At 37.5% G+C, this 15,090-nt stretch overlaps 1 protein-coding gene across 1 annotated transcript in view; it reads left to right on the top strand.

Moving 5' to 3' along the window:
- shank2a (SH3 and multiple ankyrin repeat domains 2a) overlaps positions 1–15,090 on the top strand; it is a 272,504-nt gene that overhangs the window by 239,271 nt on the left and 18,143 nt on the right. The window contains exons 9-12 of the mRNA XM_051656205.1: positions 6,272–6,434; positions 6,594–6,717; positions 6,766–6,821; positions 7,092–7,414. Coding sequence (XP_051512165.1) covers positions 6,272–6,434; positions 6,594–6,717; positions 6,766–6,821; positions 7,092–7,414 — 666 coding nt within the window. The remainder of the gene's footprint in view (positions 1–6,271; positions 6,435–6,593; positions 6,718–6,765; positions 6,822–7,091; positions 7,415–15,090) is intronic.

Below are 15,090 nucleotides of genomic sequence, written 5' to 3' on the forward strand. Positions count from 1 at the left end.
AACAGCCGATTTAGACTGAAGTTACTTACTGCATTTAAAATTCCAATTGTGATCTTGTTCATATAAGATCAACGTTAAATCATATTTGGCCTCAAATCTTTCACAGTGGTTGCACTTTTGAAGGTAAGATCAGCCGGTTTGCGAGTCTGTGTGATTCGTTAAAATTTCAATCTACCAACAGCAGTTGTGGGTCAAATAGATATTTATTTGAGCAGACGCGATAAAGAAGATGGTCCGTGAAATATGATGTTCAAAACTTTTTCAATGTCCAAAACAAGCTGACTTCAAAACAAGCTACTTTATAGCCATTGGATACATAAATACAACTGTTATTCTTTTTTTAATAAATTGCACACAAAAATCGAGCAACGCAACAATATTCAAACTTATAATAACTGAAGCTGTCACTCTGTTTGAGCCCTGCAATATATGGTAAACACAACTGTTTGAGCCCTGCAGTTCAGCACGAGCTCACTGACACAGAGTTCTGTGCTCACAAATGCTCTCATAATAAATATAGCTGTTTATACAACGCAATAAATCAGTTATTTAGACCCTGTCTGTACCTTGATTATAACGGTCAGGATCGTTTTAGTTTTGTTGTGTTGCTTGTTTGCGGTTTGTTTACCTACGTAAAATAAAACAGTGCGACATGCAACGAATTGAAAATAATTCAAAATTGCACACCTTTGTTCTACAGCTTCTTTTAGAGTGTCAGATGATGTTTCTTTAGCACTAATTTTCATGAGCCATCTCAAACAGAGATGAAACATACTGTAAGCAAGCATCTGTACGTCAGACTATTTAAAACTTGCTCATAAGGATTGGTTGTCATGACTGATTGGTCTGAAAACTCACTGCGTCTCTGATTGGCCATTGCTGTTTCAGTGCTCAATGCACACGTCTGTGAATGGTTAGAAACTTAACCGCTTTAAAAACACGTTCTAAATAGAAACGATTAACGCAACAGGAGTAGACTTAAATTGAATAATCGTCGGTTTTCACAATTACATAATCATGACAGCCATAATCATAATTGCCATTAGTTTATCGATTAATTGTGCAGCTCTAGTATATACATATATTTACGTTTAGCATGGAAATAAAATTACAGTGCAAATTATGGTTACTCCTTGTGCATTAGATGCTGGAAATGTCCCGCCCCTTACTGAAAAGGAAAATATGATTGGTTAGCAAATATCCAATCGCGTCTGAAATGATGTTCTGATTGGTGGATCAGCATAGTTGGACTGTCTGTCTTACCAGTGCCACCAGTTGCGCTCCCGCAGCTCCATGCGCATTTAGAGAGAATGTCTGTACACTTAAAAAAAATATATATATATTAGAGCCCGACCGATATGGGATTTTTGAGACCGATACTGATACAGATTTTAGAGAGGGAAAATTCACTGATTACCGATATGGTGGCCGATAGATTTAATTTTTGAGCAGGAAAGAAAACAGACCTTTTTATGTAGATTTTTGACCGATTTTGCACAGATATAACTATGCAAAGGTACTCAGAAGGCTGCTTTCTTAAACAAATATTTTTATCAAAGAATATTTGACATTATTATTATACATTGAAATAGCTTAATAAACATCAATACGGTATGTTTAGTATAAGTCAATTGCTGACCATTTAAATAAAGAATAAATAAAAATACAATAAATAGCTAAATAAACATCAGTACTGTATGTTTAGTATCAGTCAAATTCTGACCATTAAAATAAAGAATAAATAAAAATACAATAAATAGCTAAATAAACATCAGTACTGTATGTTCAGTATCAGTCAAATGCTGACCATTAAAATAAAGAATAAATAAAAATTAAATAAATAGCTAAATAAACATCAGTCCTGTTTAGTATCAGTCAAATGCTGACCATTAAAATAAAGAATAAATAAAAATAAAATAAATAGCTAAATAAACATCAGTACTACGGTTTAGTATCAGTCAAATGCTGACTATATTAAAACTGCCGAGTCAAGATAAACAGCGGCAGCCGTGTTACACCGTATTCTGCTATACAAGTTCAGGGGAAACTTTCAGCGGTGGAAAACCAGACTTTTAAATAATACATTTTTATAAATGACATGACTGGAATTGTCAGTTGAAGGGGGTACCAAACTGTGAATCCTAAACAAAACAGTTTGGTGAATACATGTTTACTCATTAGCTTCCACTCAGCTGACAACAATGAAAGTAGCTATGTGGTTAGCTAGTTAGCTATAAGCTCGTTGTCACGGAGAGTAAAAGACAGATGTTGTTTATTTTACTTTCCAGTGTAGGGCTTTACTGGTTGTTTAGATCAGTGTTACTATGAGAAATAATTGATCATTATTTCTTTAGTTATTAATTAATATTTAAATTAATTAATTGAATCTAACTCATTAAAACCTCATATGGGGCTCCAGTAAATGTAGTGTGCTATATTTAGGAGCGGGTTTGGTTATTAGCAATAATTAATAATTATCAAAGACAATTATTAATTATTAAAATCAATAGAACATTGATGAGAATCAATGTTAGGTTTTTCTAATCCTTTAAATCAACAATTATCAAAGATAATCACTAATCATTAACATCGATGAAACATTAATTAAAATTAACACTAGCTTATTGATCATTCAAATTCAACAATCATCAAAGATAATTATCAATTATCAAAAATCAATAGAATATTAATAAGGATTAACATTGATGGGGCACCACCCTGGAATCAGGGACTAATAACCAAATAGTATAACAGTCTCAATATTAGATTGTTTTCTTAGGAAAATCGACATCCGAAGAATATCGATTTTCAGGAAAAAAACAATGAATGAAGGCTTGAATCCGAGCACTGACATCCCGTCAGCATGACACAGGTGTATGCAAAACAAACCAAAACACTTCTCTTTGTAATATAACAAAGTTTATTTATGCAGTAATATCAATTAATATTTAATACAATGCAGTCAATAAACTTCTGACTTACAACTACACACTAAACAGTGATGTGATTAGATATGGAAATCAAAATAATCCTATAACACATGAGGGTGTGTGTGTGTGTGTGAGAATGAGTGTGTGTGTGTGTGTGTGTGTGTGTAAGGAGGGACACGCACAAAATAGCGGACGTGACTCTCGTGGAGAGTATGTCACGTGAGACTTCCAGCCAGGGAATATGGCCGCGAATGTGGGCGGAGAGAAACCAGTCAATGGTGTCTACCAGTTACCGCGTGTATCCACTTGTACGATAGCTTAGGGACAAAGCTGAGCTTTATCACGAAGCATTCTACTAGCCAAAAATGTGTCCGAGAATGTTTGTGAGGGATCGCGTGCGCGCGTGTGTGTGGTTAGTACGAGAGAGAATTAAGTGACGGCCCCAAAGCCGATTTCGCGATCGTGGGAGAGAAAGCAGCTGTTAGTTTATCACTCAGAGACGCGGTGGACGGCTCGTAAACCGTCCCGCGTTCTTTGATTCTTTAATGGATAAACTCAGTTTGCCGGTCTCACCCACGATGGTGGAAATGCACAACAGCCCAATGTGGTTGGACCACAATGCAGCAAATCAAATTCGTGGTAATTAATACCCTGTGTATTAATAATGAGCAGACATGGCGGTCTGTAAACTGTACAAGCAATAACCTTGGTACACAGGAATAACACACTATAATATTCTGTCTCTGCCCAGATGTAAACCTCTTACTTGAATCGCATGAGGATGCAGGTAGAATGTGTGTTCATCCGTCCTTTAACTCAGACTCGGTTCCTCGAGGCTCGGGTGATGACGGGAGGCTGTTTCCTCGCTCTGTAGGTGGGCGGTACGGCTGCTGATTCTCGGCAGGCTGGCGGAGAAATCAGCGACGTTGACTTGATTAAAGAGGGAAGAGAAATCTTTTCTCTTCTCTTCTGCAGGCAAACGGATGAAGATGCGGATTGCTCGGCGGTCTCCTTCGGATCCGTTAGAGTGTTCGGTGGAACACAGAGTAATCTCAACTCGTCCAGCGAGATGGAGATTGTATGGCCACAGTTTCAAGTTGGACGTTACTTCCTTGTGCCACGAGGCTGCACCTGAGAGCAGCGATGAGCTGCGTCTACACACGGCAAGCAAAGTTGCTGGAAGCAAATCCCGGAAGCATTTCAGAGGTATTTCTACTCCTGATGATGTCATGGTTGAGGTGCATTCTGTCGTGTGGCTCATCCAATACGAGTTGAGAGTTCGATCCTTTAGTGAGCAAGGCTTCATGGGATTTGTAGTCTGTTTTGGACACCCTTTGTTTGATTTTGGCGCGATTTTTATCAGTATAATTTATGACCTGGTATGTGGGGGCCTGAGTTAGGTTTTACGACTGTGTTAGGCCTGCCTTTGTCTTCTATCTGAATACATGAGGCCCAACACAGCATTGTGTCTCACCAACTAGGTAATAACACAGCGTGAAATCAACACTCAGCAGACACAATCCACCACCGCACCGTTGTCTGTTGAGCTGCAAAAAGATGCTCTGATGTTTACCTTTCAATCTGCTACATTACTGACTGCACTGTCAAACTATAGCTGGCTAACAGCAAACAGACATGAGTAACATGGTTGTCAGGGACAAGGTTAACGTTATATTAGTTATATTGAAAAGGTAAAATGATGGGGTCATTGTTTATTACGTTTCCAGTATGTATTTAACAGATTAGTTAACAACGTGATGACACCGCTGAACTCCTCCCTGTCTGCAGAGCCACCGTCAGCTCAGCTCTGTAAACAATGGAGTCAGAGCGCGCTCTGCTGGACAAACAACGCTATGACACCAATTCTAAAGCATTGTTTTCTGCATTATATGTTCTGAAAAAAGTTTTCATATCGGCGAATATCAGTAAAATATATCGGCCGACCAATATATCAGTCGGGCACTAATATATATATATATATATATATATATATATATATATATATATATATATAGATATATATATATAGACACACACACACACACAATTCACTCAACGGTGCTGCGGCCTCACGTTAGCAGACTGGGTCAAAAGACTACTCTTTGTTCTGATGGCCATACGTATCATCACTTATTTCAGGTGGGCATATGCAAAATCCTAATAAAGTTAGGTGAGACTACACTACTGTCCAGTTCTCTGATTTTCTATCATTACCTCTACAAGACACTGATCCCTCTTGTTTGAACGAGTCTTGTGACAGCACAAGCGCATGTCTGCTTTTGTCTTTCAGCATGCATGTTAAGTAGGGGTGGGAGAAAATAATCGATTCACCAATGTATAGCAATTCTTTCTCTAATGATTCAGAATCGATTCTCAAAAATTCAGAATCGATTCTGAGTTAAAGTCAAACCGTAGCTGAGTGCGTGCCAGAAACAGAGAAAATTTTTTTTATTGATGCATGTATGCTAGCAAAATCGCTTCGTTTGGACAAAGATGGACAAAATAATACCTGCACCATCAAGTTTGAAAGCGACTGTGTGGGAACATTTTGTGTTTTGTGAAATAGAAGGGAAAAACGCAGTTGATAAGAGCCATACTGTGTGCAAACGTTGTCACGCCAAATTCAAATATTTCGGGAATACGACTAACATGAGGAAACATATTTCACGATTCCACCAAGAGCTGGAGAAACAGCAGCCTTCTGTTTCGACTGCCAGTTGCATTCAAAAGACCCTTGAGCAAGTAGCAAAACTTCCACTGAATTCTGAAAGGGCAAAGCGAATTACTAAATCAATCACAGGTTTTATTGCAAAGGATTTGCGCCATTACGCCATGGTGGAAATCCCAGGGTTTCGCTTTGTTACAGACGCTTGAGCCGAGGTACAGTGTGCCATCACGGCGCTACTTCAGTGAGACAGCGATACCCACACTCTACAGCGAGACTAAAACTAAGTCTTAGAATCACTAAGCAATGCGGAAAGGGTGGCAATAACATGTGATGGATGGACATCAATTGCAACAGAATCATATGTCGCTGTTACTGCACACTACATGAGTGTGAATGGAAGATCGCGGCTTGCGTTCTGCAAACACGAGCTATGTATGAAAGCCATACGGGTGTGAATATTGCTGAACTACTACACAATGTTGCAAAAGAATGGGAAATCATGACCAAAGACTTAGTATTGGTGACAGGCAATGCCTCCAACATGGCTGTTGCGGCACAGCTTGCCAAGGTTCTACACGAGATTTTATGCCCACACGCTGAATTTGGCTTCTCAGCGAGAAGTGTCAAGGCTGTTAGGGAGGTTGAGACGTATTGTCACCTTTTTCCACCGCAGCACTCTTGCAAAGCATCAGCTTGAGGAGAAGCAAAAACTCCTTAGTCTGCTACATCACAAACTGAAAACAGACGTCATCACAAGATGGAACAGCGCATACGAGATGCTTGAAAGATTTCTTGAGCAACAACCCGCTATCTGTGCCGCATTACTATCACCTGTAGTGAGGAAAGGAGAGACTGACATCTTCACTCTCACATAATCAGATGTTTCATGTGCTGAGGATGTTATAAAAGCCTTAAAACCTATGAAAGATGCCATTTTGCTCATGTCAGAGGAGGGCACCTCCACAGTGTGTTTGATTGCTCCATTGCATGCTCAGTTGATCCAGGATATGAAAGATAACACTGAAGAGACATCAGTGATCAGGGAGATAAAGAGGGTCATCAATGAGGACCTCAGCAAAATGTACACCACTGAGCAGGAGACCAGTCTTCTTCACAAAGGTGCTGCTCTTGACCTGCGTTTTAAGGGACTACCTTATCTTTCGTAAGAGGAGAGAGAGGAAATGTACAGAAGAGTGATTGCTGAGGCTTCATCATCACAAGAGGTAATTCTTAAACTGTATCAGTGGTAATAAATTGTGTAACTAATACAGTTTTAGCGTAGTACTGCAATTATTTACAACAGTACAATATTACAAGGCATTTGTGTAATTATTAAATGTCAATGTCTTAAATAGATGTCTGTTAACTATTAATCAATGTGTATAAAGTTTATGATGTTTCAGTGTGGATTGCATTGACAAAATTAATTTATCTGAACATTTTTTGTTTTATCTGAAGTGTTGTTTACTTGCTTCTGTTGTGTTTGCCTAAAGCAAGTAGATGGTGCAAAAGTGTATGAAAATCCAGATGACAGCACAGTGAAAGAAGCCAACAGTCCACAACCTGAAATCACAGGGAAGCAAGATCAATGTCCTTCTGTTTCCAAATGGAGGGCTTCATCTTTGCTACAGAGTCTGCTGGGACAGACCTTCTCTGATGCTTCAGTTCCACTGCATCATCAGTCAGTCTATGCCAGACCTGAAGAGGAGATGGCCAAATATCGGAGTACCCCACCATTCTCTCTATCTGAGGACCCCCTCAACTGGTGGCATGCCAACAAGGTGACATTTCCTTTGCTCTCCAAGTTGGCAAAGAGGTATTTATATATTCCTTCAACCAGTGTCTCTGCAGAGAGAGTCTTTTCCACTGCAGGAGATATTGTTACAACACACCGAAGCACACTTACAACAGAACATGTGGACCAAATGCTGTTCCTACACAAAAACTTAAACACGACAGTATAATAATAGATAAACTATATAAATGTTGTATATTTATCAATGTTCTTATTTAACTGGTGGCCTGTTATTTTTTTTCTGCATTATTATTTTATTTTTTAAAAGGCTCTAATCCAAAGAAGCTGAACATTTTGGAAACTACTCAACTGAGTGTTTTGGTAGAAAACCATTATTTTTTCTGCTTGAAAGAGATTCCTTTGTTAAAAGGTTCTAAACAAATAAACTGAAAAAATGTGATACTCTAAAGTGTTTTGATTGAGAACTTTTTATTTAATTTTATGGCTTTTCCATGTTTTGTTCAGAGTTTGTTCATACTGAATGTAAAGGGCCACTTTGGTAATAAAATGAAAGATTCTAGTCAGTGTTCATCATTTTTAAGATGACAATACTGCCATACAAAGGCTGTAACTACACCAACAAAAAGTATAGGAACCCCAGTTTTGGTCAAAAAAAAAAAAAAAAAAAAAATTATATTTGCACTGCAGAATAAGGAAAAAAATGTAGATCAAGAATCGTTTTGGAATCAGATCGTGACTCCCAGTATCGGATCGAAACGTGAGGTGCCTACAGATTCCCACCCCTAATGTTAAGATGAGCAGAAGAAGAAATAGTTCCCATCCTGCACAAGTATTTGTTAATATAGCCTAATCCTTTTTATTTCACTTAGAAGCTTATGCTTATTGTTCACGTTCATGGTAACCAAATAATAATATCCCTAGTTTTATTTATTCTTTATCCCTATTTAAAATTTTTTTACAATCAACATTTTTGTGTGAGGATCGATATTTTTGATACAACATAAGTATCGATACTTTAGGATCAATCCACCCATCCCTAGTTGTCATATGAACAATCAGACAGTAAGTATACTGAAGAGCTAATTTAGCCTGTTAACTGGCACCGTTGTTCTGATTTTTTAGCGTTTATTGGACTATATTACCTTCATATCTGACTTTAAACTTGACAAACCTTGTATCGTGTGAAAGCTTCAAATCTGTAGCTTCGAAATATGCCGTTTTGCAATCTGAATGACGTCATTACAGTAATGCATTAAAATACTGAAAGAGTGGATTTTAAAACATGTGGTGGGCTAAAGCACATAACTGGTAATCAGAAGGTTGCTAGTTCAATCCCAACAGCCATCACCATAAGGTCCTTGAGCAAGGCACTTAACTCCAGGTTGCTCCAGGGTGATTGTCTCTGTAATAAGTACACTGTAGGTCGCTTTGGATAAAAGCGTCTGCCAAATGCATAAATGTAAATGTAATGTTAACTGCTCTATAATTTATGGCAGAAAAATATTATATGTTTGTTAGAAATGTGAATAATTACTGGCTTCCACTGCTAACAGTTCTTACACTGTAATCATGCATTATAAATGAAATTATAAAATTATAATCTGTAATTAAGGAATAATTGACAATGGACCGTTGAATTGTTGAAAAATAATGCACACCCAAGGTGATGATGTGGTCATAATGCGCAGCGGAGTGACCGTTGCACCTTGGGTGTGCATTATTTTTCGACAATTCAACGGGCCGGAGTCAATTATTCCGCTTATACCATGGTTACCACACCTTAAGACATTGTTCAGGGTTTTATCTCGAGACATTTTCTGGTTTTCGTCCCTAAAACGCTCTTGTGAGTGGAACTACTTTCTTCCGCCACAGATTCAGCATCTTACTTTAATACAGTCAGAGCCTTCGTTGCTAATTCGAAAACGTCACGTTAGAACTCGCAACGGAGGCTTGCGCTGCTTTAGTCGAGGACTTACTGGAGTAATAAGGTAGTGTGTTTGTGCATGTGAGTTTGTATTTGAGGGATCGAAAGAGAGAAACTCATAAAATGAGAGAGATCGCTTCTGGGATTACCTTTTTTTTTGCAGCTCTCGCCAGAAGTAACATCGCTTCAAACTGGCAAGATGTGTGTTGCCATATTCCTGTTATAAACCTTAACAACTTTTTTTTTTTTTTTTTATCCCCACAGCGCTGACATGACTACTCTGTTTTTCTCTCACATGTTTGGGCCTTAAGTGTGTGCGTTACGTGTATAATGCGTGTCCATGAGTGTGTGTGAGAGAGGGGGAGCTCTAGGGTTTTTCCCAGAGATATTTCAGATAATATAGAAACTGTTGTATTGATCAAGTGTATCTAGCTTTAATACAGCTCAAGCCTTCGTTGCTGTTAGAGCTAGCAATGGAGGATGCGCTGCTTTAACGGGGGCGGGGGGTAGCGCGGTGCTTTCCACTACAGCTATGTGAGGCTGATTAGGGCGAAATATATTGAAACATTAGAAGTTATTTCGGATAATATAAACTGTGGTATTGATCGAGTCGCGGGGGTGTGGCTCTATTTGTCAGACTCGACTGGAGTCTCGGTGCGTATTTGCGCGCGTGTGTGTGAGCGTGTATGTGCGGGGGAGACAAGGGAGTGCGAGGGCTCTTTTTAACCGAAATTGAAATAAATGTAGGATATTTTAGACATTGTTTGACGTTCTTAACCGATTTACTTTAACCAATGACTTTAAGTTTTTATTTTATTTTGTATTTTGTATTTTTTAGCCTGTAGGGCTCTTTGAAGTAACTGAAATAATTTGGCTAAGTGATATGGAACCGTTATGTGGTCAAGACCTGGAACTACTTCATAGCCTTGCTTTACTTGAAAAATAATTGCGCACCTTAGAACGTCCGTCAACCAATCAGAATCAGGCATTCAACAGACCCACGGTATGATTTTAAATAATGTTTTGCAATAAAATAGTGTGTCCTCATATTTGGATTGAGTAGTGTTTCTGAAATTAGTTTTTCCAAAAAATTCTGAAATTACTTTATTCACTCTTGCACCTATGGAGTTCTGATTTCATCCTGTGGACACTTTAATCAAATAAAAGTTGAAGTGCATTGCATTTCATTCAATTTAAACTTAACTTTAAAATTAACTTAAATAACTGATTTCACTTGCAGAATAATCTCCCAAGTGTCTTCTTTAAAAAGTCCATAAATAGGTCTGTAGACCATTTAAAGGAATAGTTCACCCATAATTGAAAATTTGCTGATAATTTATGTATCTGAGTTTCTTTCTTCATCAGAACAGAATTTAAGACTTTTAGGATTTCATTTCAGGCCTAAACAATGCAAGTGAATGTACTCCATTTTTTGACGGTGCAAAATGCATATTTAGGGTGCATCAAAATAATCCACACGACTCCAGTCAACAAATAAAGTTCTTCTAAATGCAAACGATTGATTATTTTTAGAAACAAAACAATACTATATACTTTTTAACTACAAATGTTGGCTTCTGTACATCTCTGTGACGTGCGCTCATGAGAGGGATGACGTAAGCTCGTTGGTAAGGTCACGCGTCAAGTGGAGGAATCAGGAAGGGCATCATTGTTTACAAGAGAAACTTGTGCTGTTCACAAACCAAAACAGTCCAAAACAATTTAAAAACAATTAAAAAAATAATAATTTCCAAATAATAATAATAAAAAATAAAAAAAACGATGTAAACAATGACGCCTTTAAAGGAGGAGGCCTGAAATGAAATCCTAAAAGTCTTAAATTCTGTTTTGATGAAGAAAGAAACTCAGATACATCTTGGATGGCCTGAGGGTGAGTAAATTATCAGCAAATTTTCATTTTTGGGTGAACTATTCCTTTAAATGGCTCGGTAAAACAGACAGTAGCTATAAGACAAACAGCTGTTTGTTTTTTTTTATTTTTTATATAAAACACTTCAAATATAAAATCTTAGTAATCTCGTGATATCAGACAATGCTGCACAAAGAATTTTAATAATTTCCGTTTTGTTTCCAGTACTAAATATTTAACTTCTCATTAAAAACACCCTTAAAATTATTTAAAAGTTTTTCTGAGAAGCAAAACTGATTAGGTTATATTTATGTCTGCAAAGATAAAACATTTTGCCAAAGGATATTCAAGATATAATCTTTGAAAACAAGATTTCATATCTTAATAAATAATGTTTCTTTATGGTGCAGCATCTAATCTTTGGGCACATGTGACATTTACAGTCTTATCTCTTATAATACAGTTTCGCGTACCATTAAACACAGTAATCATGTGTCTGGATGGTGAAATGCATATGGTAATTGTATGCAGATTAGGATATGCATAGTAAAAACAAATTTTCAGCAAATTTTCATTTTTGGGTGAACTACTCCTTTAAATCTGAGTATGTCGCTCGGAACAGTGGAGCTTTGATGTCATCTTGTGACCACATTTGGTACTGCGTCTACAATAATTCTAAGAAATGTGGCATTTTATAACTTATTTACTTTAAATTTGAGACACAACTTGGTTTGATATATGGCTTTAATTTTCTAACATTACTTTTTATAATTTACTGTTCTGGGCTGTTTCCCAAAAGCATATTTAGTATAAGTTGATCGTAGGTACCACAGGCACCAGTGGTCTTTATGAGCAACTTGGGCTAACAATGCTTTTGGTTAACACAGCCCTGAGTGATTCATTCATTTAGTTGAACAATTTATCAGACTGAATCAACATGCAAGTTTGTGAGTAAGAGTGAATTATGGCGATGCTATAGAGGTGATGCTATAGAGTAATTTTTTGTATTTGAGTAAATTTAGTGGAATGAGTGAAAATGACAACAAGAAAGAAGTGTTTTTTTGGTATTATTTGGTGGTACCTTTTTTTTTTTTTTTGGTGGTGGTGGTGTTACATTCAGTTTAAACTGCAAGCTCACAAAAACTTTTGATTAGCATGATCTGACCAAAATTTGGTGAAAATTCGATTATCGCTGTTGGAGGAGTTGGAAAAGTAGGTTTTTAGTTAAATTAATAATGGCCGACAGGAAGTTTGGCCGACCATGACAACTGTGGTATCGTTGAACTTGGCTTGACCCAAGGAATCGAGCAAGATCAGTGTCATAACAATAGGCTAAAATTATCAAAAGTTATTAGCATTTTTATATATTTCGTTATATTTTTTGACCACAAGCTAGCATTGTCCTGAAACTTGTTGAGCACCTTCGGGGCATTGTGCCGATGACACATACAACGATACGCCAATGCGTTTGTAAAATACAGCATTTTACAACAAAATTAAAAATGGCAGACGCCCAAAATGGCATAGGCAAAATTGGTATCATTCGACACAGTATGCACTACAGAATCTAAAGAGTCCAGGTTCGTGATTTTATGATAAACCGTTCAGAATTTATAAGTAAAAATAGCCATATATTTTTTTTATCTTGTAACCAATAGGTGGAACTGTGCCAAAACTGCTCAAGTACCATCAGTTCATGGTTGTCATACCACACACCAAGATTGGTGTGAATATGCTAAAGCATTGCGGAGATATAGGCTAACAATTAATTTGGAGTGCTCATTGTCAAATTTCTTTGTGAGTTATTCGAGAACAGTTTGGTCTTTCAAAAATCTTTAAACCACTTTTTGTCAGCATGGTCTAAAGATGATCTGAGCCAAATTTGGTGAAAATCGGACCAACTGTCTGGGAGGAGTTCGAAAAAGTAGGTTTTCAATTAAATTAATAATGGCCGACAGGAAGTTTGGCCGACCATGACAACTGTGGTATCGTTGAACTTGGCTTGACCCAAGGAATTGAGCAAGATCAGTGTCATAACAATAGGCTAAAATTATCAAAAGTTATTAGCATTTTTATATATTTTGTTATATTTTTTGACCACAAGGTGATGTTGTCCTGAAACTTGTTGAGCACCTTCAGGGCATCATGTCGATGACACATACAGAGTTTTGTAATGATACACCAATGCTTTTTAAAATACAGCATTTTACAACAAAATTCAAAATGGCCAACGCCCAAAATGGCCGACATAAGTAAAATTGGTATAATTTGACACGGTATGCCCCACAGAATCCAAAGAGTCCAGTTTCTTGATTTTAGGACAGACCGTTCAGAAGTTATAAAGCAAAAATAGCCATTTTTTATATCTCCTGACCCGTAGGGGGCACTGCGCCGGAACGCTGCAGGTCACCTCAGGGCATGATGGCTATGACACATACCAAGTTTCCGTCAAAGTGTTGTGGAGATACAGCCTCAAATTCAATTTTGCGCGTTCTAAGTTGAATTTGTTGAAGCGCCATTCAAAAACGGTTGGGTTTATCAAAATTATTATAATAACTTTTTGTCCTGAGTGTCTCCAGATGACCCACGTCAATTTCCATGCAAATCGGACATACGGCCTGGGACGAGTTCAAAAAAGTAGTTTTTTTTTCTGAAAATTCAAAATGCTGGAAAATCTAGTGGGGTGGAAATTGAAACCATGGGATGCTTTCAACTTAGCATGAGCTCAGGAATCAGGGGAAAATGAATTTTGTCTCTAGGACTTACGGTTCAAAAGTTATTAGCATAAACATGAGTGAAACTGAACTGTTGGTGGCACTACAGGGTTTGAGATAAAGACTCCAAATTTGCTATGGTAGCACTTCAGACTGTTCTCTAAATTTCATAACTTTCCCATGAACGGTTCTATGGGCTGCCATAGGAAAAATACACAGAATAATAATAATAAATATAGCTGCAAGCAGCGATACCAGGGTCAAGCCAATTATCGGCACCATGAGCAGCAAAATAAAGTTTGTGACATGTTTTTGGTTAGTCCGATCAACAGTGTATGATGAGTTAGAAAAAGTGAACTTTCAATCATAAAAAACCCATTTATTTTAAAAATAACTCAAAATAGCTGCTACTTAGAATTTTTGTCCAGTATGTGGCGCTGTTCTGAAACTGCTCAGGTAGTATCTGGGCATGATGGTTATCATGCAGGAAAGTGTTCAAGAGTTACAAGCCAAAATTGCCATTTTTCTATCTCCTGACCAGTAGGGGGCAGTGTGCCAAAATGCTGCAGGTAACCTCAGGGCCTAATGGTGACACGTACCAAGTTTCGTTCCAATCTCTCAAAGCGTTGTGGAGATACAGCCTCAAGTTCAATTTTGCGCATTCTTCGTCGAATTCGTTGAAGTGCCATTCGAAAACGGTATGGTTTATCAAAATTCTGTAAATGAATTTTTGTCGTGAGTGCCTCTAGATGATGCAGGCCAATTTTCGTGCAAATCGGACAAACAGTCTAGGAGGAATTCGAAAAAGTAGGTTTTCAAAACATTTAAAAATAGTGGACAGGAAGTTTGCTCGATCATGACATAATTGGTATCATTGTTCTTGGCATGAACTACGGAATCTATCAAGACCAGTTTCATGACAGTAGGCAAAAGGAGTCAATAGCTATTAGCATTTTAGAAATAGCATTATAATTTTTGACCACAAGGTGGCGCTGTTCCAAACTTTTTGAGTCCCTTCAGAGCATGGTGCCAAAGACACATGCCGAGTTTCGTAACAATACGCCAAGTCGTTCGTAAAATACAGCATTTTATGACTAATTTTCCAAAATGGCAGACATGAATTTTTCATATCGTTGGACTCGCTATACCCCACTGAATCTAATGAGACCAATTTGATGATTTTATGACAAACTGTTCAGAAGTTAGAAGCAAAAATGTGCTTTTTTCA

The sequence above is a fragment of the Myxocyprinus asiaticus genome, chromosome 26, assembly GCF_019703515.2.
Source record: "Myxocyprinus asiaticus isolate MX2 ecotype Aquarium Trade chromosome 26, UBuf_Myxa_2, whole genome shotgun sequence".
NCBI lineage: Eukaryota > Metazoa > Chordata > Actinopteri > Cypriniformes > Catostomidae > Myxocyprinus > Myxocyprinus asiaticus.